Source organism: Chenopodium album, chromosome 1 (assembly GCF_948465745.1).
Source record: "Chenopodium album chromosome 1, dcCheAlbu1.1, whole genome shotgun sequence".
Taxonomy (NCBI): Eukaryota; Viridiplantae; Streptophyta; class Magnoliopsida; order Caryophyllales; family Amaranthaceae; genus Chenopodium; species Chenopodium album.
Genome location: NC_137834.1, coordinates 3833510 through 3858269, shown reverse-complemented (window position 1 = coordinate 3858269; position 24760 = coordinate 3833510). Strand labels below are relative to the sequence as shown.

General features: G+C 37.6%; 1 protein-coding gene and 1 non-coding gene across 2 annotated transcripts; both read right to left on the bottom strand.

Moving 5' to 3' along the window:
* Positions 1 to 1999: 1999 nt before the first annotated feature.
* Positions 2000 to 2106, bottom strand: LOC145566188 (small nucleolar RNA R71). The gene has a single exon (XR_014095377.1). It is a non-coding gene; the product is annotated as a small nucleolar RNA R71 (small nucleolar RNA).
* A 10345-nt stretch (positions 2107 to 12451) lies between these two features.
* LOC145560995 (uncharacterized) lies at positions 12452 to 13444 on the bottom strand. Its single transcript, XM_081621854.1, has one exon. The coding sequence runs from the start codon at positions 13442 to 13444 to the stop codon at positions 12452 to 12454; it is 993 nt and encodes a 330-aa protein (XP_081477980.1).
* Between the last annotated feature and the right edge of the window lie 11316 nt (positions 13445 to 24760).

Here is a 24760-nt window from a genome sequence, read left to right as displayed (position 1 = left end):
ATGCACGCAAGGGCAAGATGCGCAGAAAGCCAAGGCGCGCCCGATTGTGCGAGGCTTAGCACGATCGGGCGGTGCTATGAGAAGACCTGTGCGAGAAAAAAAAGGCGGGCCCGATCGGGCGGCCTCTAGCCCGATCGGGCGCGTGTTTCTGGAAGGGTCTTTTGACGAGCAATTAGTTTCTAATTAGGAGTAGTTTTTAGTTTTGTTTAAGTACGTTTTTAGGACTCTTAATTTAGGAATCTCTTCTTCTTCTCTTAATCTCTTTCTCTTAGACTTTCTCTCTCTACTTAGTCTTCTCTCTCTTAAACTCTCTCAAAACCTTTGTTCCTAATTCTTTCTTTTAATTCCAGATTTATTTTGGTAACGATTTCTTCTCCCTTAATCTTAGTTATGTATTTTATTCCTTTAATCATGTCTTATTTTATTACCTTGATTAGTTTAGTTTTTAATATGTGTGAGTAGTTCAATTTCTAGGGTTTATGGGGATCTAATAAATAATATGAAGGGGTAAATTATTGTTGTTGATTATTAATGCTAGATTAATTTCTTATTGATTGATTTAATGCTCTGTGACTAGATTAGGCCTATCTTTTATGCATGAGTTTGACAATATTGATTCAAGAATCGAGAGGTGAAAATTAATGTTTAGGTCTAGTTTCAATAGGCAAGTTAATTTATAAATGGTTAAGTCAAGATTCGATAGATGAGATTTAATACCGATAAATTAATTGTGTGATTGTAATAAGTAGCGAGAGCCCTTCACAATCTGGTTAATTGATGCATTGATGATTGACTATTATTGATTATTGGTATTGCATGATAATTTCTTATTGGATTGTTTTAATGTTTTACAATTGCGGCTTGTAAAAGTATGACAATATTAAATTGATGAATCGAGCAGATGTTAATTTGATATTAAAGGCTATTTTCAATAAGGACTTAGATCTAGTAAATTGCGAGAGCAAGTTAGATCTATGTTGATTAATAAATTGCGAGAGCCTGTTAATCATGTTATTTATGCAATGTCAATAATTGATTACTATGTTTTACCCTGGAGTATTATTTATTGGTGAACCTATGCCCTAGATCCCTTTATATATCGTTTTCTCCCTACTCTTATTCTTTGTAGTTTAGTTTCATACTTAATTATAAATATTGGTTACTTAAATAATTTAGATTCTAATAATTAATTAGGAGTAAAAAGACTTGTTTCCCTGTGGAGATCGACCCTACTTCCCTATCTACCTTAGTTAGTGATTTCGGTAATTATTTTTTATTAGGGGATACGACTTTACCATGTCAAAATTTGGCGCCGTTGCCGGGGAAACGATTTTATTTTTTATTTCTGATTGTTTTTGTAGTCTAGATTATTTCTCTTTTGTCTCAGAGAACGTTAGTTCTCTGAGACAAATCTCATATTTGCTTCTAGTTTTTGTTTATGCCCAGGTGTTCCAGATCAGGTTATATCCCATTCGATCCTGAGATCGAACGTTCCTTCCATAAACAGAAAAACTTCTACAAGCAAATCCTGGCGGATTCTGGTGATACTAACAATAATCACCGCGATCCTCCAACTGATTCTAGCAATTCAGAGACATCATCAGACACAGAATCAGAGATGGCGGCTCCAAAGAAGCTTAGTGATTATTCACAACCAAAGCTTACGGATTTTCCACATCTCACCCCTACTCCGGCTCTTGATGGGGTTCAATTTGAAATTAAGCCTCAATTTATAACGATGATAGAGAGGAAGCAATTTAGTGGAGCCAAGGGTGAAGACCCAAATCTTCACATTGCCGACTATTGTCAATATTGCAACACCATCAGGCAAGCCGGGGTCACTCAAGACCAAATCAGGGAGATTCTCTTTCCCTTCTCTTTAACTGGAAAAGCTAAATTGTGGTTTAATGGCTTAAATAGAACTACGCTTGGTATAACTGACTGGGAAACTCTTGTTTTGAATTTCTATAACAAGTATTATCCTGCAGAGAGAATAGCAGTACTACGGAGTGCGATTCAGAACTTCGCCCAAGAAGCCAATGAGTCTTTATATGAGGCTTGGGAGAGGTTTAAGGACATACAAAGAGAATGCCCTCACCATAATTTAGCACAATGGCAGTTAATCCAAGCCTTTTATAACGGCATTGGAAATTCTTCTAGAACAATTTTAGACTCTGCAGCTAGTGGGAGATTTATGAATCTTAATGTTGATGATGCAGGTCAGGTTATTGAAGATATGACGATACACAATTCCCAATATGGGAATCCCAGAGGATTTTCTAACAAGGGGAAACATAGTGTCGACTCTGTATCCTTTTTGCAAGCTCAACTGACCTTTATTTGCCAAAAATTAGATAATCTGAGCACTACTAATGTAGCTAATGTTTATGCGATTAACAATAATTCTAATGAGGCTTTCTGTGAAAATTGTGGTATTGTAGGTCATTGGGAGCAGGATTGCAGGAGTTCCGTGGAGCAAGTTAATGCCTTCCAAGCTTATAGGCAGAATAACCCATACTCCAACACTTACAATCCTGGGTATCGGAATCATCCATACCTTTCCTACCGGAGCACTAATGTTCAAAATCCACCACCACAAGGACCACAGGTGCCACAGCATCAGCAGCAGAAATACTATCATCCCAACGCTAGCCAGAAGAATCAACCACAACAACCCCCCTCATCTTCCGACCCTTCCTTGGGGGAAATTAGAGCAATGTTGGTCAATATGCAAAAGCACATGGAGAGCAGGGATGCGACAATTGATCAAATTCTAGCGCATAATAAAATTGTAGATAATCAAATTGCGCAACTCTCCGCTACTCTACAAGCACGCCAACAAGGAGCCCTGCCGGCACAGCCGACTAGGCCTACGGATCAAGCATTTGCAATTACTCTAAGGAGTGGTTCAAACTATGAAGGGCCCTCTATGCCCAGAGTTGATGAACCTATTTTATTAAATAATGCTAATTTTGATTCCATTAAACCAAACAATGTAGTTGCTAGCCCTGCAGGGCTAGAGGATAATACTAACACACCTAATTCTACATTGCAGGGTAAAACTCCAGAGAAGGTGGCTACTCCAGATAAGAATAAGAATGCTCAAAAGCCAATTATTAAACTTCCTTTCCCCAATCGTCAATTGAAGACAAAATTGGATAAGCAGTTTGGTAAGTTCCTGGAGGTGGTTAAAGATTTGAAGGTAACATTTCCCTTTACTGAATTGATCACACAAATCCCCTCATATGCAAAATTTATGAAAGAAATATTGACGAGAAAAAGGTCTATTAGTGAGGTAGAGACAGTAGCTTTCACTGCAGAGTGTAGTGCCGTACTTAAAAATAAGTCTCCACCTAAATTAAAAGATCCGGGTAGTTTTTCTATCCCTTGTCATATTGGCAATCTCTTGATTGATAATGCATTATGTGATTTGGGTGCTAGTGTTAGCGTCATGTCATTATCTGTGTGTTCTAAGTTGAATATGGGTAAATTAAAAGCTACCAATATAACTCTACAAATGGCCGACCGTTCTTTCAAATACCCCCTAGGTGTTTTAGAGGATGTCCCCGTTAGAGTAGGTAAATTTTATATACCTGAAGATTTTGTTGTTCTTGATATGGCTGAGGATATGCAAACTCCAATTATTTTGGGTAGACCATTTCTTAACACTGCAGGAGCAGTCATATATGTAAGAAGTGGTAATCTAACACTATCAGTAGGGGACGATAAAGTGGTTTTTAATCTGAATAATGCCCCCAAAAGTTCCATGACTGAGGAGAAATGTTTCAGTGTTAATGTGGTTGTAAATTATTCTAACAAGCCCCAAGCTCTTGAAAAAGATCCCTTGGAGGCGGTATCTGGTGTTGCATCCTTTTCAGATGAGATAGACAAATGGCAGAAGGAAGTCGATGCAATAGAAAGAGCACTCTACAATGTTGGCCTTGGTTTCGAGGATGAACAAGTGGAACCGATCGAGCAAGTTGTGCGAATCGAGCCTACGGTAAGTGTTCCGCCAGATCGAGTTGCAAGTGTTGAACGCAATGACAATTTGAAGCAACATTCGATCGAAGAAGGGTTTTTAGTGCGTAGCATTGAAGATCCCCCATTCCAAGTCAAGGAGGATCCACCAGATAAGGCGACTTGGCGCCCCACAGGTTATGTCAGGGAGCCGCATCGCAGCCTAAACATCGCTAGACCGGGTGAGAAACCACCCGATCAAGCGTTAGGTAAAGGGCCCTAGAAATTGTACTTGGTAAGAAGGTCGTGCGGGACCTATATAAACCAGCGCTTTGCGGGAGGCAACCCGTATTTCATGCTTTCTAGATTAGTTTTCCTTTTCTCTTATTTTATTTTTATTTTAGAGAGGTGAGGAGAGTGATATTTTACCATTTTTAAGTGTTGTTATACAGGTATGAATTTGACAGGTAAAAAGACTTAGAAAAATTTGAAGAAGAAAAGAAATCGGAGAAACTCCAGGGCTTGGTACGGGCCCGATCGGGCGCGCAAGTGAGGCAAAAATCGGAGAAAAATTCGCCCGATCGGGCACGCAAGCAGAGCTGATTTCTTGGCTAATTTCGCCCGATCGGGCACGGCTGCCCGATCGGGCGCGAGAGGAGACCTGGAAACAAGTTCTCTTTTCTCCCGATCGGGCGAGGTCGCCCGATCGGGCTCAAATCGAGTGAGAAGAAAAGAAATATCGGGTGAAGCTCGCCCGATCGGGCGAGAGAAGGGCAAAAATTATGTTCGCGTTCGCGCCCGATCGGGCGGAGCTCGCCCGATCGGGCGCACAACTTGCATTCTGGAAATTTCCCCATTCGCCCGATCGGGCGCGCCTACAGCCTGTCCCCCCTTTATTTTCTTTTCTCTTCTTTCTTTCCTCACTTTCCCCTTATTTCATCTTCTTCATTTCACTTTCTCTCTCTAAAACCTCCATTTCCAAACCTTCAACTCACACTTCATTCCAAGATCTCCTCCAATTCTTCCATCCAAACTTAAAAATTCTTACATTTTCCAACTCCTCTCATCTTCCTCTACAATCTACACTAAATTTTCAACACTTTCTCTTTATTTCTTCTCAAACCCTAAGAGAGAGAAAGCTTCAATTCCTACTATTTTCACATTAAAATGGCTTTCAAGAGGTCTAGAACTGTTAGGGGTGAAGGATCGAGGCAACAAGCACCTAGCATTGACCCGGAGTTGCAAATTCCGGGGTGGGAGAGGGTGGTCATCACCACCCAAGAGCAAAAGCAAAGGATGCTCAACCTCATCACACGGCAGGTAATTCCTACCCGTTTTATTCACCATCCTACGCTTTCTAGACTGGGAATTGATAAACATGTTGAAAAACTATTCAAAGGAATTGGCATGAGTGGTTTGTTCAATTTACACTATGATACTTATGATTATTTGACTTTAGAATTCATTTCTAGTTTTAATGTCATAAAATCAAATGCTCTAATCTCTCATGTTCAATTTCGATTGTTTAATAATGATATTAGATTGTCCTTGAAAGATTTTGGAAAATTATTTGAATTGAAAGCCGATAGACCAATTGAACCACCCCAAGACAACATTACTTTTGTCTACCGTGCTCTAACAGGGAATCCTAACTTAAACCTCCAACATGCCAAGGGCACTTGGATTCAACATCCCGTGCCAAAACTTTGGCAACGGTTTGTTGGCCTTACCATCTTTGGGAGGCATGAACCGGCTAATGTGAGGAGAGATGAACTAGAACTATTAGGATCATACATGATTCCTAAGAGTGACAAGCTTAACATAGTTCATAGGATGGCCCAACACTTTCAGAGGGTGGCCAATGCGGGCGAATCGGGTAGGTCTAGGGTCCCAATTTACTTTGGTGGATTAGTAACCCATATAGCGGTCAAATAGCTTAGTTTGACTCCTAACGGTGATGGTAAGGTAGACGGACCGACCTTAATGGACGCACCCTACTTAGGAGGCCTTAATTGGTTAAATGTGATAGGGGGTGAGACTTGGTGGGTGATTCATAGGGAGTCGGGTAGAAGAGACAATGCTTTCACCTTGCCTAACCCCTTGACTAAATTTGAGAAGGGTCTTCCCTCTTATACCTTTGAATTAGGAGACCAAGGGGAGGCCCAAGCACACCACCAAGCACCTCCCTCACCACCACAACATTTCCACCAACCATCACCCCAACACTACACACATCACATTCCCACTTCCTCAACCAACTACAACATCGACCCTAACGCCCCATATGACTTTTTGGCTTTTAGAAGCCAATTGGATCGGATAGAGAGTGGGCAAGGGAGGATGGAGGGTATGGTTAGAAATTTGGACACTAGGGTAGGAGCCCTAGATGCTAGGGTTGGGGTTGTGGAGAGGAACTTGGGGCGGGGCTTATACCCCATGTATGATGATTATGCCCGTCGGGGGGCTATTCCCCCCGAATCACTTGTCCCCGATTGGTTCCAATACCCCCAAGGGGGATACACGGACCCAAGTGCCTACGGTACCTATGTGGACTATTCATCGGTCCATGGATATGGGACCAATGCTCCTTTTGGTGGGCTTGGGGGGAATGTAGACCCTAACTATTTTGCAGGCGGTTCGGGTTATGGAGGTGGTGGTTCGAGCCATGGAGGGGCCGGTTCTAGCCATGGTGGTGGCGGCTATTCGAGGATGGATGAGGATGAGGAGTAGGTTACACTCCCAAGTCAATGAGGGCATTGCTTGATTTGGCTTGGGGGGGGTAATCTTTCGCTTGGTAACTCTCTTTCCTTTCTCTCTATTTACTTGCTTTCTAGTGTAGTTTTTATTTGCTTTCTAATTTAGTTTTATTGCTTCCCTTATATGAAAAATACAAAAAAATTTGAAAAATAAAAAAATCCAAAAATACGTTCCAATGAATTGTAAATCATGCTTCCCTGTGCCCCATACTTGAGAAAATTTGTTTCGATTCTTGGTATTTGATGATGAATATTGTGGATTAGTTGATCATGATATGATGTTTGATTGCCTTGAAACCTTAGCATGCGTCAATTTTGTCCAACTACTTGTGATTATAGTGCTTGACTAGTTGATTTGGTTAGGAAATGTGTGATAGTTCCATAATTCCTGGTATGTCAATGAATTTGAGTATTGATTTACAACTATGAGTAGTGTTTCATGACTTATTATTATGCACATGAGGAGGACGAAGACGTTCATTCTTTTAGGTAGCCTTCAGAGTATTAGATACATTTGTTCCCTTCTTGTTACCCATGTTGTTGCTTGTGCCCTTTTATTGTTTATTTAGCCACATTACAAGCCTACATGAGCCCCATTGGTTACTAGTCCCAAGCTTGGCTTGGGGGAGCTATTAGTTGGTGAGGTGAGGGAGTTGTGGTGTGCATATTATTTGCACAATGTGGGAATAAAAGAAGAGTTATTGTTCTTTGATTTTTGATTGGAAAATATTGATATTGTGTTTCAAAGTTGAATTTTCCAATATGAGTTAAAAAGAAAATAAAGAGCAAAAGAAAAAAATTTATTAATGCTCAAATGTTCTATTTGAAGGTTGTTCAAGGAAAAAGAAAAAAAAGAAGAAGAAAAAATTCAAGTAGAAAAAAAAGAAAAAAAAAAAAGAATGAGTTCAAAGTTTGTTTTTCACTCAAAGTTCCATATTATCATATCTTATGAGTGAAATTGTAAGTGTTGGGATTGTTTATATTGTTTGGAGTATATTTGATGGATTGTTGTTTGGAGTTGGTTATGTTGGAGATGTGTATGATCATTATTTTTTATCATGGGTTTTATTAGGATATGGCTCCTTTAAGCATAGCTTTTCTCTCACATAATCCCAAATTTATCCTACCTTTACCCTAGCCTTACATTACAAGCTTAAAAGACCTTCCGACCTTGTGCATAGAAGTTATGTAAATGTGAAAGTGTTGTTTTTCAATGCAAGTTATGACTTGGCATATTTCGAGTCGACTAGTAGAATGAGCGTTCAATGTTTTTATATACACGAGAGTGTGAGTTGGGAGGGCATTGTTCACATTAAAGGAGTTGGTTGGAGAGAGATCGAGTACATTCTTTACTCGCCACATAAATGAGAGTCGAGTGTGTGAGCACTAGTCTTGAATTCTATATGCTCTTGTGGTTTGCTCTTTTTGACAATTGTTAGGGAGGAAAGGTAATTAGATGGATTTGATTGGTTGACCTTGAAGCATGTTTATTTGATTTACCTTGAATCGTTTGAGCTTGATTTTTATATTGGGGTGAGGCATGTTTTATATGTTCGTTGATGAGCTCTTTGCTTAGGGACAAGCAAAGGTTTGGCTTGGGGGAGTTTGATATGTCTATTTTATATAGTATTTTACCCCCGTCCCTTGGTCGTAATTAGTAGTTTTTTTGGCTCTTTAGAGCCACTTTTATTACTAATCGGTGTTTTCCAGTGTTTTCGTAGTTTTGGTTGAGTTTTGCAGGGAATTGCACCTTTGGAGCATTTTCCCGGGATTTTTATGAAGCAACTACGAGCATTGGAGGAACACGACCACTTTTGGAGCCCAAGGCCGGCTAGAGCCATCGAGCCGGTGACTAAGGGCTCGGTGATTTGGATCACGAGGCATTTGGACCATGTATTCGAGACCCGAGAGGAAATATGGATTGGGCCGAGAAATCTAGCCCAATCGAAGTCCAAGCATCGAAGGAGAAGACCGGGCCCGATCGGGCAAGCATAGACCCGATCGGGCGGATGCACGCAAGGGCAAAATGCGCAGCAAGCCAAGGCGCGCCCGATCGTGCGAGGCTTAGCACGATCGGGCGGTGCTGTGAGAAGACCTGTGCGAGAAAAAAAAAGGCGGGCCCGATCGGGCGCGTGTTTCTAGAAGGGTCTTTTGACGAGCAATTAATTTCTAATTAGGAGTAGTTTTTAGTTTTGTTTAAGTACGTTTTTAGGACGCTTAATTTAGGAATCTCTTCTTCTTCTCTTAATCTCTTTCTCTTAGACTTTCTCTCTCTACTTAGTCTTCTCTCTCTTAAACTCTCTCAAAACCTTTGTTCCTAATTCTTTCTTTTAATTCCAGATTTATTTTGGTAACGATTTCTTCTCCCTTAATCTTAGTTATTTATTTTATTCCTTTAATCATGTCTTATTTTATTACCTTGATTAGTTTAGTTTTTAATATGTGTGAGTAGTTCAATTTCTAGGGTTTATGGGGATCTAATAAATAATATGAAGGGGTAAATTATTGTTGTTGATTATTAATGCTAGATTAATTTCCTATTGATTGATTTAATGCTCTGTGACTAGATTAGGCCTATCTTTTATGCATGAGTTTGACAATATTGATTCAAGAATCGAGAGATGAGAATTAATGTTTAGGTCTAGTTTCAATAGGCAAGTTAATTTATAAATGGTTAAGTCAAGATTCGAGAGATGATTTTTAATACCGATAAATTAATTGTGTGATTGTAATAAGTAGCGAGAGCCCTTTACAATCTGGTTAATTGATGCATTGATGATTGACTATTATTGATTATTGGTATTGCATGATAATTTCTTATCGGATTGTTTTAATGTTTTACAATTGCGGCTTGTAAAAGTATAGCAATATTAAATTGATGAATCGAGCAGATGTTAATTTGATATTAAAGGCTATTTTCAATAAGGACTTAGATCTAGTAAATTGCGAGAGCCTGTTAGATCTATGTTGATTAATAAATTGCGAGAGCCTGTTAATCATGTTATTTATGCAATGTCAATAATTGATTACTATGTTTTACCCTGGAGTATTATTTATTGGTGAACCTATGCCCTAGATCCCTTTATATATCATTTTCTCCCTACTCTTATTCTTTGTAGTTTAGTTTCATACTTAATTATAAATATTGGTTACTTAAATAATTTAGATTCTAATAATTAATTAGGAGTAAAAAGACTTGTTTCCCTGTGGAGATCGACCCTACTTCCCTACCTACCTTAGTTAGTGATTTAGGTAATTATTTTTGATTAGGGGATACGACTTTACCCTGTCATTGTCCAAAGGAGTTCAAAGAGACCTGTTAACAAGTCTAAAGCAGTTACTCCTCCTCAAGTTAAACAGGTAGGGGAGAGTTCGATACCGAAGGATGCTAGGTCCAGTCCTAAAGCCATATATGTGGAGAAAGTAAACCAGAATAAAAGTCTGTGTAAGTCTCAAGGGGATGGTGCTCTACAAACCAAGGCAAGTGGGTCGAGGTTTAATGTTTTGGAAATTGATGAAGATATGGAAATGACCGACTTGGTTAAAAGACAAGAATCAGCAGGAGCTAGAAATGGCACAGTTAAGGAAACTTTGCCCGAGGACAGGGGGGCTACTTCCAATGAGGTGATTAATTTGGGAGATGATAATATTTCGTCAAAAGGGAATCATTTATCTAAGGCAACTCCAATTGTGGAGATGGATGTTGATTTGGCAAGCCAGAATGTGGTTAATTTGGGTGATTCCTTGAGGCAAGTTTCAAATGAAAATCAAGACCAAAATAATCGGATTGCCTTAATTAATAAGGTTATCAATGAAAGTTCTTCACCTAGGAGTATGGAAATAAATTATTCCCAGAATCTACAAAATCAATTTGATTTTGCTAGAAATAAGGAAAACTTGGATCCTAAAATTATTCCTTATGATTCACATGTAGAGGGCGCCAATAAATTTGATTTCTCTATTGCTTCGAAAACCCCTACAGTGTTGAAATCCCAAGCCGTAAATTCGAGTGAGTATTCGGAAAAACCAGTGCATGATGTCGATCCCCCTGATTCTGACAGGGTAAAGTCGTATCCCCTAATAAAAAATAATTACCTAAATCACTAACTAAGGTAGATAGGGAATTAGGGTCGATCTCCACAGGGAAACAAGTCTTTTTACTCCTAATTAATTATTAGAATCTAAATTATTTAAGTAACCAATATTTATAATTAAGTATGAAACTAAACTACAAAGAATAAGAGTAGGGAGAAAACGATATATAAAGGGATCTAGGGCATAGGTTCACCAATAAATAATACTCCAGGGTAAAACATAGTAATCAATTATTGACATTGCATAAATAACATGATTAACAGGCTCTCGCAATTTATTAATCAACATAGATCTAACAGGCTCTCGCAATTTACTAGATCTAAGTCCTTATTGAAAATAGCCTTTAACATCAAATTAACATCTGCTCGATTCATCAATTTAATATTGCTATACTTTTACAAGCCGCAATTGTAAAACATTAAAACAATCCAATAAGAAATTATCATGCAATACCAATAATCAATAATAGTCAATCATCAATGCATCAATTAACCAGATTGTAAAGAGCTCTCGCTACTTATTACAATCACACAATTAATTTATCGGTATTAAATCTCATCTCTCGAATCTTGACTTAACCATTTATAAATTAACTTGCCTATTGAAACTAGACCTAAACATTAATTCTCATCTCTCGATTCTTGAATCAATATTGTCAAACTCATGCATAAAAGATAGGCCTAATCTAGTCACAGAGCATTAAATCAATCAATAGGAAATTAATCTAGCATTAATAATCAACAACAATAATTTACCCCTTCATATTATTTATTAGATCCCCATAAACCCTAGAAATTGAACTACTCACACATATTAAAAACTAAATTAATCAAGGTAATAAAATAAGACATGATTAAAGGAATAAAATAAATAACTAAGATTAAGGGAGAAGAAATCGTTACCAAAATAAATCTGGAATTAAAAGAAAGAATTAGGAACAAAGGTTTTGAGAGAGTTTAAGAGAGAGAAGACTAAGTAGAGAGAGAAAGTCTAAGAGAAAGAGATTAAGAGAAGAAGAAGAGATTCCTAAATTAAGCGTCCTAAAAACGTACTTAAACAAAACTAAAAACTACTCCTAATTAGAAAGTAATTGCTCGTCAAAAGACCCTTCCAGAAACACGCGCCCGATCGGGCCCGCCTTTTTTTTTCTCGCACAGGTCTTCTCACAGCACCGCCCGATCGGGCTAAGCCTCTCACGATCGGGCGCGCCTTGGCTTGCTGCGCATCTTGCCCTTGCGTGCATCCGCCCGATCGGGTCTATGCTTGCCCGATCGGGCCCGGTCTTCTCCTTCGAGGCTTGGACTTCGATTGGGCTAGATTTCTCGGCCCAATCCATATTTCCTCTCGGGTCTCGAATACATGGTCCAAATGCCTCGTGATCCAAATCACCGAGCCCTTAGTCACCGGCTCGATGGCTCTAGCCGGCCTTGGGCTCCAAAAGTGGTCGTGTTCCTCCAATGCTCGTAGTTGCTTCATAAAAATCCCGGGAAAATGCTCCAAATGTGCAATTCCCTGCAAAACTCAACCAAAACTACGAAAACACTGGAAAACACTAATTAGTAATAAAAGTGGCTCTAAAGAGCCAAAAACACTACTAATTACGACCAAGGGACGGGGGTAAAATACTATATAAAATAGACATATCAGACAAGCATCCATGAACCGAACTGATCTTGTTCTTCAGGCCTTACCTTAGAAGGGGGATTTTGAACTTCAACATTTTTCTTTCTCAGCACTTTACTGCCATTGTCATCAAGGGCAATCTCCATATCACAACCATTCTCTTTGTGCCCCAATTTACCACAGGTAAAGCAGATTTGTTTCAGACCTTCGTATTGGATTCTCCAAACCCTTCCATTCAATCTGAACTTAGATAATAGTGGCTTAGAAAGATCCACCTCAATGCTAAAGCGGACAAATTGTCCTCTACTCATTGACTCAGTGTTCCTGTCGATACTAATTACCCTGCCAATGCGAGAGCCTAACCTATGCAAGAACTGCTTATCATAATACTCCACAGAGAGTTGAGGAATTCTCACCCAAGTTGTAAGGTGCTTAATTGGAGCATCATCAGCCACGAAATTAGGAATCCATTTTCTAATAGTTAGATAACTATCGCCAATAATCCAAGGCCCCGGTGTTAACACAAAATTATAGTCGTCCATACTTGTAAATCGAACGATATAGTATTCATACCCCACATCTGTTAAGGATATATCTCCCTTCAAACTCCATTTAATCCTCAAACGCTTAATTAGAACCTCATAACTCAATTTCTTATCAAAGAGCTTGATAATTAAAGCGTTCTGCCATGGTTTCCTAAGTCTCTGTTTTTCCTCTTTAGTTAAGAGAAAATTAGGACACATCTCATCATCAGAGTCGCAGTCCATCGCTACATCATCCTCTGACTCCCAACCCTCATTCAATTGAGGGCTAGATCTTTCACCACCTTTGAATCCAGCCGCATTTTGGGCCTTTTTCCTATACGACCCCTTATGAGGAGTCTTAAACTCTCCCGGCAGGGTTTCAGCCACCGCCGTGGCCATGTCAACATCCTCTACCGCGGTCTCAGTGTCACCAGATCCCACCGGGGATTGTTCTGGGGTTCGTTTAACCTTTTTATTTGACCTTCGCATAAGATCTTTTTCCTCCGTCGAGAGGTCTTTTTCTCTCCATAGAGGGATTGTATGCTAAGAGACTTATTTCTTTTATTCTGTCTATTTATGTATAATATCTTAATAATCTATACTATATTTTAAAGGTGATTCTGGTGTCACGTGGCTCTCTTCAAAATGTGTGTACTATGTCGTCATCCAAAATATATGCGCCACGTAAGCTAGCCAATTCTTTTAATAAATTAAAATATGCTTTGAATAATATTCGAAAGCATACCATAACTTCCGATACATATAGAAAATACATTTACCATCTAAAACAATTTTTATTAATGTTTAAATTTTACATAATATTTTGTATTCCTTTCATTTATTAAGTAAATTAGAGATATTATAATTCATTCATTTTCACAATATAATTAGCGACCAGCTAATATATTTTCATTCTACCTTATGTGAATCTTTAAGACTCTAGCCTCGGTTAGTATACAATCACAATTCAAGTCACCAATCAAGTGAATCCAAATACGGAAATTATCATAAATACGTACGTGATGGGAAGGATGAAATGGATATGGGGAGAAGATTGCAACGAGTTCAAGCCCGAAAGGTGCGTGGATAACTGAAGGTGGGACGATTAAACATGAGCCATCATACAAGATTTTAATGTTTGGCTCAGGGCCAAGGCTTTGCTTGGGAAAGCAGATGGTTTTCACCCTAATGAAAATTATACTACCACGATCTATTACATATTAGTTGCAACTTTGGAATACGTAGTAACTGTTTTTATCATCAAAACTATAATATAGAGACCGTACAAGGATATTATCCTATCCTCGATCGATCTCTCTATACTTCTTTGTATGAAAAATGGTTTCAAGGTTAATCTAAGATCAGTCGGTCTCAAAACTAATATAAGCTATTATAATTTCTAATTAATGCAGCGCAAAATGTACATAGGTTCAATATAATATATAATCAATAAAGCATGGGCTTTGTCCCTTAATTGTTAGATTAGTAAAATATTTCAAGTGTTTCTAAGATATGCAAGTAATGTGCTATGTAAAATTAATTTCCCTAATATGCTGAATCGGTGTTGTATAATACGAAGTATGAATTTGTATGACATAAAATCTTACTAGCTAGCTCTTCTAGGTGCAATATATTCCTTTATTTATGTACATAATTAATTAGATTGTCTATATTATTATTCGAGCTGAATAGCAATAATGCTTGTCATCTCTAAATGTGTTAGACATTACTTTATCAATAATAATAATAATAATAATAATAATAATAATAATAATGAAAAAATTGTTAAAAATAATACAAATTTTGAGCGGTCCGCTAAAAACAAGTCAACCTTTTAATTATTTCTAAATAATATAAACTTGTTGACAAGAGTATCATATTATCACCACAAGCAGCACACAAACCTTACTCGTACGTAATACTATCTTTTTACACCCTTGTTGTATGCAACTCCCTCGCACGACCTTACGCCCCGTGCTCAAAAGCATAGATTCCGTGCATTGTCAAAGCATGGTGAGAGTTGGAGATAATAATAATAATAATAATAATAATAATAATAATAATAATAATAATAATAATAATAATAATAATAATAATAATAATAATAATAATAATAATAATAATAATTGTAGTTTTGGATCAAATTAGGGGGTTACCGCGAGGTACGCCATGCGGTAGAGACGGCTTGCGTGCTCAGCACCTTATGGATTGTTTGAGTGGTGCTGCGGTTAATATATCGGATGAGTTGGTGGACTCTATTACGCAGCTGGTTAATCTTTTTCTCGCTGGAAAATGTCCTGCTGAGTTGGGAGAATACATTGCTAGTGCTCCTCTTACGCCCCTTGTTAAGCCTGGTGGTAGTATTCGGCCTATTATTGTGGGTACCGTTTGGAGGCGTCTGGTTTCAAAGGTTGGGGCTGCTTTGATTGGTCCGCGTTTGGGAATATCTTGTAGGTTTTCAGTTTGGTGTTGGGGTGCTGGCGGGGGGGGGGGTGAGGCTATTCTTCATGCCGTTAATCGTTTGGTTGAGGCGTGTGGTGGTGATGTTGGCCTCTCAATGTTGCTTGTGGATTTCCAGAATGCCTTTAATTTGGTAGATCTTTCGGCTTTGTTGCGTGAGGTTCGTCTCCGTTGTCCTTCCCTTTCGCGATGGGTTGACTTCTGATACTCTACTCCAGCCAGGTTATTTTACGAGGACTATATCTTATGCTCATGTCAGGGAGTGCAACATGGTGATCCTCTAGCCCCTTTACTTTTTGCTTTGGTTCTTCACCCATTAGTGTGACAAATCAGGGATTCTTTTTACTTATGTTTGCAAGCTTGGTATTTAGATGATGATACTATTATTGGTGATACCTTAGTGGTAGGAAAGGTTTTGGAGTTGATTTTGGCCGGAAGGACCTCGGCTTGGACTCCATGTCGACGTTGAGAAAACGGAGGTATTTTGGCCCTCAGAGGACCCTCGTAGCCGTCTCGTCGGTATCTTTCCTCCAGATATTGGTCGTCCCGTGCATGGTGTTAAGTTGCTGGGTGGTCCTGTCAGAGTGTCAGTGTTGATTCCTCATTCTATGGTGAGCTTGTTTTGCAGATAGTGTCGAAAACCATTGTGCTAATGGATGCAGTTGCTAAGCTCGATGATCCCCAATGTGAGTTGTTGCTTCTTCGTGCGTGTGCTGGGGTTTCGAAACTCTAATTTGCTATGCGCACTTGTCCTCCTCGTCTTTTTGAAACGGCACAGATTTCTTTTGATGTGGCCCTTCGGGCTTCTTTGGAGCACATTGTAACTGCTTCGGGGCCTAGTTTTGGTGATTGGCAATGACGGCTTGCCACCTTACCTTTTTCTTAATATGGTGGTTTGGGTGTCTATTCGGCGGGTAATGTTCGACATTATGCTTTCCTTGAGTCGCGTCTCCAGTCTTCTGGTCTACATGCTACGTTTCTTCGCAATTCTGGTATTGTTGGTTCGGGACCTGCCTTCGATGGTGCTCTTAGTCTTTTCAACAGGATTGTGGAGACTGACCTTATGAGTAACCTAGTGAGATTGCTGCCCCAGACTCATGAAAAAATTGGCAGATATATATTTCACGAAGGTCACTACATCTGCGGAATCCTCTTTCTCCTTATCTCCGTGTCAGGCTGCTTTATGGAAGTCCCAAAAGAGGGATCACTCTTCGGCCTGGTTGCGAACGGTCTTGATATCGGGTTTGGGTCAGACTATGAATGGTAAGACTTACCGTAGTGTTCTTTGCTACCGGTTGGGTGTTCCTTTATTCTCCATTTCAACACCGTGTTCTGCTAGCTCAAAGGTTTTTTATGGAGATATTTATTAGGATCATGCAGTGTCTTGTGCTGGGATTGTGGGTATTAAACATCGGCACAACGTTGTTCGTGACATCCTAGTTGATATTTGTTTTCGGTCTGGGATTTCTGCTCGAAAGGAGGTTAACGTTGGATTGACTGGAGGGAACGACGGGGCTCTACGACCAGCAGATGTGCTTCTTTATTCCTGGGATAGAGGCCTTAATGTATGTGTTAACTTGACGGGGTCTTCACCTTTAACACAGTCGGGGTTGTCTGACTTCGTTCCTAGTCGTGTTGTGTTAGCGGCGGCTCTGCGGAAGCGGGACAAGTATGGGACACGTTGCAGGGCTATTGGATATGATTTTTTTCCTTTCTCCAATTTTTCGATGGGAGAATTAGAGAAAGATGCTATTGCGTTGCTGAAGCGGGTACAGACGTTCGCTAAGACTCAGGATATTGGTGCTCGTGCAGCTGCTCACATTTTCAGCAGGATCGGGTTCGCTATAGCTAGAGGGGTGGGGGTCCAAATTGTATCTCGGCTCCCCACCAATTTCTTGTAAATTGATTGACTTTGTAGGTTTTTTGAAATTTTATAATAATAATAATAATGATAATAATATAATAATAATAATAATGTTGAAGGGGAAGTTAAGGGATGAGCATACGTTACACGCAGCACCAGTGGCGGATCTACCTTTGGGCATGGTGGGTCACGTGACCCAGTAAAAAAGCAAAAAGTTTATAAATATTAAATATTGTAGTTAATAATTATATATGCTCACTAGACTAGTGGTTGAGGCATAACTTTTCTAGGGAAAGAACATTAGTTCGATTCCCACAAGCAGCATTTATATATATATATATATATATATATATATATATATATATATATATATATATATATATACACACACACATCACATTACGAATAGATATAATGCTACTCCATAATTAACAAACTTATTTCCAACCTTCCAATTCCGATTCAAGCAAATCTCTTGGTTTAAGCACTCGATCTACTTCTCTTTTGTTACCCAAAACTCTTCCATACCAAACCTTATGTAGTGGTAATGTGGCACCAATAATAGATGCCAAATTAAAACAATTTATTATGTTTTGTCATAGCTAAAAAGTAGCTAAGAGATGGATATAGGCTCCCCTAGCTAGGCATGGCACGAGAATGGTAGAGCGGACACAAGCCAATCACAAGCTTGGTACGACACGATACGAGAGCGAGGCATGCCATGATGCCAATGGGCCAATAGGCCGTGCATACTGCACAAATATCATTTTTTAAAAATTTTGGCATGAGCACGACAAGCCGACCCGTCTTTTTTTTTCCCAATTTCACAAAAAAATACAAAGTAAAAATTATTAACGGGCCCGCATACACGACATTTGGGTTGGGTCGCATGGACTTAAATTTTGAAAAGGCTAATACAATATGAAAACCCAAACTTTTCTAAAGTTTATGCCATTGTATAACTATTCTTCGTACAGTCCTAGTCATATGTAGATAGTCCACATAAATATGAAATACGCTTACACTGCATGTGCCCACCTTTACTTACGACTAGACCTGATCAAATATCGGGCCGGGCCGGGTTTGGGCCGGGCTCAAGTCTTTTTTCCTGACTAAATGTCGGAAATCGGGCCAAGATGTTGCTGCCCACACCCATCCCTGTCGGGCCCTTTCGGGCCAATTCGGTCTTGCTTATTTAAACTCCAAAATGTAATAATATTTAGTATTTAAAGTTCATTTTTGCATAAACCATTTCAACTTAACTAATAAAAATAAATAATGAGTACAATGATTCAATCCAATATCCAACAATGTTAAAGTTTTGTAGTTTACAAATAAAATAGCAAATGTTCAAACTAACAATATTGAAAATTATACTAAACTAAAATTTAATTATAAACTGTGGGTTGATCATCTTCATCTTCTTCATCTTCATAATTAGCATCTTGAGTTGAGAAAATATTTAATCCACCTTGACAAAATAGGAAAATATACAAAGGTTAGTTGTATGTCCAATAATTAAAAAAAAAATACAATAACATTAAAATGAAACAAAACATCACCTAAAGAGAAGCCTTTTGCACGAAACCTAGCAAGCAAGAGATTCAATTGTCATCAGGCCCGTTTATGAGACTTAGGTGCCCTAGGGGCGGATAAAAAAAATGGGGCCCTTGTAAATTAACGAATGAATTGACTAAGAGAAAAAATTTTGGGTATGCACAAAAAAAAATACGAAAGACTTTAATATTTCATAATTTCTCGGATATGGTAGAATGAGCGACACCCTGACACCTACAATATAATATTGATAGCACAAATTAAAAATTCAGTACAATTGAATAAATTATTAAAAGTTTGTCATTTGACATACTCAATTATCGGTCATTCTACATTTCTACAATTCGACATACTGATAATTCATAATTAAAAAATCAATCAATTTATCAATTCGACATACTGACAATTTGATAATTCATAATCAATTAATTATTAATCATTAATCAAATATGAAATATCATAATTCAAACTAAATTAGAAATTAGAATGAACTGGGAAAAATATAAATTTGACATACTATTCATAAATCAGAAATTAAAATTCGTATGACATAAAATTAATTAATATGAGTATTTCATAACTTCTCTTGTAAAATCGAATAATCTATACATTAAAATAAATTAATTAATTGTAATTTCTAGGGAAAAAAAATTAAAGTACAGAACTTACCAATGACTTAATAGCAGGCTCGTATCGTTTCTGAGATCATCGAAGCCAAAATCCATAATAATGGTGAAAAATTAATAGAAACAAATAGAAAAAATTGATTAAGTAGATTGATATGTGAAGAAAAAGTAAAAGAGTATAATTTATAGGAAAATTCATATATTTTAATCCCGTTGAAAATTGATTGCAAAGAAGAACGTTTATGGGGAAAATCATCATTTTAGCATTAATTTGGGAAGGAAGATGAAAATCAGAAAAATATAGGTAATGATACAAATAATTGATTTCATGGATGAAAATAGAAGATTATACGGATGAATTGTTTAGATTATGGGATTAATTTGTCAAATTTAACTTCCCAAAATGAAGGAGTTAATTTCAAGGAGGAATATTAATGATTTAATGTGAGGAGTTAGTAAGGGGATGATTGATTAACTTACAAAGAAATGCCGCTTACTTGTTATTCGTAATATTTTAATTTAATTTTTTTTTTTAACGAATTTGATTTTAAGATTTTGGGCCCTGGGCGGGTGCACCGGCTGCCCCGGCCTAGATACAGCCCTGATGGTCACGGAAGTAAGTGAAGCTCTCCATGGATTAATTAGCTTCTTATCCATACTAAAAGCCGACTTGGAAGGAACGGAAAAAATAGGAATGGCTAATATACCACGAGCCAATGTCGTAAGTTGTGGATGTCGATGTGCCCCACTAAATTATTTTTTCACCAACCCAACACATCAATTTTGGAATTAAAATCAACATGCTCTGTATTCGTTATATATGTTGATATTCCAATAAATAAGCATGCAAAATTAGATAAATGTTAAATTATAATTGTTATGGGCTACGATCATACTTACATGATAATAATAATATGAAATTCTAGAAAAATGTTTGGTAATCCTGCTCAGTTGACTAGCAATGGTGCTGATAACGTGTTAAATATGGAAGAGAAAATAAAGAGAGATGAGGGAAGATAGTTACGTTGTATTTCATATTCCATGTTGTACTGGATATATATAATGTACATTTCCTAGGGTTCCATCAATGGATAAGACCAAATACCCAACTCTAGAATATTCTAGATTGTACATGGGATAATAGTCATCCATATTTAGATATTATCATAACACTCCCCCTTGGATGACTATATATTGAATAAAACAATAACTAACATTTACTACAAAACCCGTACAAAATAATACACTATAATGCGCATAATATGCTGCCTCGTTAAAAACCTTACCAGGAAAACCCAGTGGGAAAAAACCATGGATAAGGAAAAAAGAGTGCAGCGCGCATTAACTCCCCCTCATGACTACATCACTTGAGATCTTTAAGACGACGCAATCCAATGCCGTAAGATAACTTTTTGAATGTTGCTGTCGGAAGAGCCTTAGTAAATAAGTCTACTAAATTCTCACTTGAACGAATCTGCAATACATTTATATCTCCATTCTTCTGAAGATCATGAGTGAAGAAAAATTTGGGTAAGATGTGCTTTGTTCTGTCACCTTTGATGTATTCTTCCTTAAGTTGAGCAATACAAGCAGCGTTATCCTTATATAAAGTTGTTGGTGCCTCTTTCCCAGATGATAAACCACAAACTTCTTTTATATGTTGAACTACCGACCTTAACCATACACATTCACGACTAGCCTCGTGAATTGCTAAAATCTCAGAATGATTGGAAGAAGTAGCTGCAATGGTTTGTTTCATGGAACGCCAAGAAATGGCAGTACCACCATATGTGAACACATATCCAGTTTGTGACCGACCATTATGAGGATCAGATAAATAACCTGCATCTGCAAAACCAATCAAATTTTCTTTGGACAACTTTGGGAAAAATAAACCCATATCCTTCGTACCTTGAAGGTAACGAAGTAAATGTTTAATCCCATTCCAATGCCTTCAGGTTGGACATGAACTAAACCTTGCTAATAAATTAACTGAAAATGATATATCAGGTCGTGTATGACTTGCAAGGTACATTAGTGCTCCAATTGCACTAAGATACGGTACTTCAGGACCAAGAATTTCTTCATCATTTTCCCGAGGTCGGAATAGATCTTTCTCTACTTCAAGTGATCTTACAACCATAGGGCTGCTCAATGGATGTGTTGTATCCAAAGAAAATCTTTTAAGAACCTTTTCTATGTATGTTAATTGATGCACAAGGATTCCATTCTCTAGGTGCTCTATTTGTAACCCCAAGCAGAATTTTGTATTTCCTAGATCTTTCATTTCAAACTCTTTCTTTAAATAATTGACAGTCACTGAAATCTCTTCAGGAGTTCCAATGATATTTAAATCATCAACATACACTGCAATTATAACAAATCCTGATCCAAATTTCTTTATAAAAATACATGGGCTGATAGGATCATTCTTATAACCTTCTTTCAACAAATACTCACTTAGACGGTTATACCACATACGCCCAGATTGTTTTAATCCATAAAGAGATTTGTTTAATTTAATACAGAAATGTTCTCGAGAACTAGATTTTGCTGCTTCTGGCAGCTTGAATCCTTCTGGGAGCTTCATGTAAATGTCGTTATCCAGTGGGCCATATAAATAAGCTGTGACAACATCCATCAAACGTAAGTCAAGTCCTTCTCTTATTGCCAGACTAATCAAAAATCTAAAAGTAGTTGCATCCACCACAGGAGAATATGTCTCCTCATAATCAATACCAGGTCTTTGTGAGAATCCTTGTGCAACTAAGCGTGCCTTATATCTTACAACTTCACCTTTTTCATTTCTCTTTCGCACAAAGACTCATTTATATCCCACTGGCTTTACACCTTCAGGTGTACGGACTACTGGTCCAAATACTTCTCTTTTTCCAAGAGATTTTAATTCTGCTTCAATTGCTTCTTTCCATTTTGGCCAATCATTTCTTTGTCTACATTCTTCAATGGATTTTGGTTCATGATCCTCATTATTATCCATAACATCTAATGCTACATTACATGCAAAAACATCATCGACGTCGATTTGATTTCGGTTCCATGTAATTCCAGACATGATATAATTTATTGAAATTTCTTCATTATCAGGTACCTGAATTTCTTCTTGTGTCATGTCTAAAGTCTCTTCTGGAGATCTTTCGGAAATTGTTTCTTCAATTTGACCATCATCAATCAATGCTCCTTTTCTTTTCCGAGGATTCTTATCTTTGGAACCTATTGGTCTTCCACGTTTCTGGCGTGGTTTAGACTCATTAGCAATTTTATTTTGTCCTTCCGGGACATCTATTTTAAATGGAGCATTAACAACTGGAATATGTGACTTGGTCACTCTTTTTGGGTCAGCAAACGAGTCTGGCAATTGATTCGCTAAACTTTGTAAATGAATTATCTTTTGAACTTCCAGTTCACATTGTTTAGTTCGAGGATCAATATAGGATAATGATAATTCATTCCATTTAATTTCATTTTCCAGCTCTCTCTTTTCTCCCCCTAATGTTGGGAAAAGTGACTCGTTAAAATGACAATCTGCAAAACGAGCCGTAAATAAATCCCCTGTTGTAGGCTCAAGATATTTAATTATTGACGAGGATTCAAACCCAACATATATCCCCAACCTCCTTAGAGGACCCATCTTAGTGCGTTGTGGTGGAGCTATTGGAACATAAACTGCACATCCAAAAATTCTTAGATGGGAAATATTTGGTTCCTGACCATAAACCAATTGTAATGGGGAGAACTTGTGATAACTTGTTGGCCTAATGTGAATTAGTGTTGTTGCATGTAATATAGCATGTCCCCAAGCAGAAATTGGGAGATTGGATTTCATAAGCAATGGTCTAGCAATTAACTGAATACGTTTTATTAATGACTCTGCTAGACCGTTTTGTGTATGAACATGTGCTACATGATGTTCAACATTTATCCCAATGGACATGCAATAATCATTAAAAGCTTGAGATGTAAATTCACCAGCATTGTCAAGCCGAATAGTCTTAATGGGAGTATCTGGAAAATGTGCCCGTAACTTAATCAATTGGGCAAGTAATCTCGCAAACGCCAGGTTACGAGTTGATAACAAAGACACATGTGACCATCTAGTTGATGCATCAATTAAAACCATAAAATATCTAAATGGTCCACATGGGGGATGTATGGGCCCACAAATATCTCCTTGTATACGTTCCAGAAAACTAATTGATTCAAAATTAATTTTAGCTGGTGATGGGCGAATAATCAACTTGCCTTCCGAGCAAGCAGCACATGAATTCGTAATTATTTTTCGCATCATTATTGAACCGGGATGGCCTAACCGGTCATGCCAAACAACAAAATCATCAGTAAACTTCTGGTTTACTATAGCATGAGCTTCAATAGCATTGATTTTTGTGTAGTACAAACCACTAGAGAATGTAGGTAGTTTCTCCAAAACATGTTTTGAGCCTTGAGTTATATTTGTGATTTGAAGTAATTCGTTATTTTCTTCATTGATTGTCTCAATATGATAACCATTGTTGCGAATATCCTTAAAACTTAATAAATTTCTTTGAGACAATGGGGAGTATAAAGCATCAATTATTTTAATTCCAGTTCCCCAAGGCAACTTTATAGTGGCTCTTTCGGAGCCCTCAATGATATTTGTACTACCCGATATGGTACTTACATTAATCCTTTTCATCATCAAATGAGAGAAATATTTTTTATTTTTAAGTATTGTATGTGTAGTTGCACTGTCAGCAAGACATAATTCTTCACCATTCATAGCAAATTGAACTTGAGTAATATCCATGTTCTTCATGAAATAAAATACATGTAAAAATATTAAGCATAAAAATAAAGATGATAAAACAAATAAATCAATAAAAACACTCAAATAGTTCATAAATTTATAAAGCAAAAATCCTTATTACAACGAAAGAAATAAACTTAAATAAATCACTAGAATAAGCAAACATAAGTCTAATACTTAAAACTAACATAAAACAATATAATTTTAATTATTCCCTTCTGGGGCAGTGAAGAAATCGGCAACTTCTAAATAAGTTGTACTGCCAAAATCAAAATTATTCCCTTCCGGGGAAATAAGGAAATCACCAACATCAAATTGATTGGCATTGCCAAAATCAAAATCACCTTCACCATCTTCAAGAACAAGGTTTGCCTCAACTTTCTTTCCTTTCTTCAATGATTCTTCGTAAAGTTCAATAAGATGCTTTGGAGTTCTACAAACTCGAGACCAATGACCTTTTCCTCCACAACGGTAACAAATATTGTTATCACTTT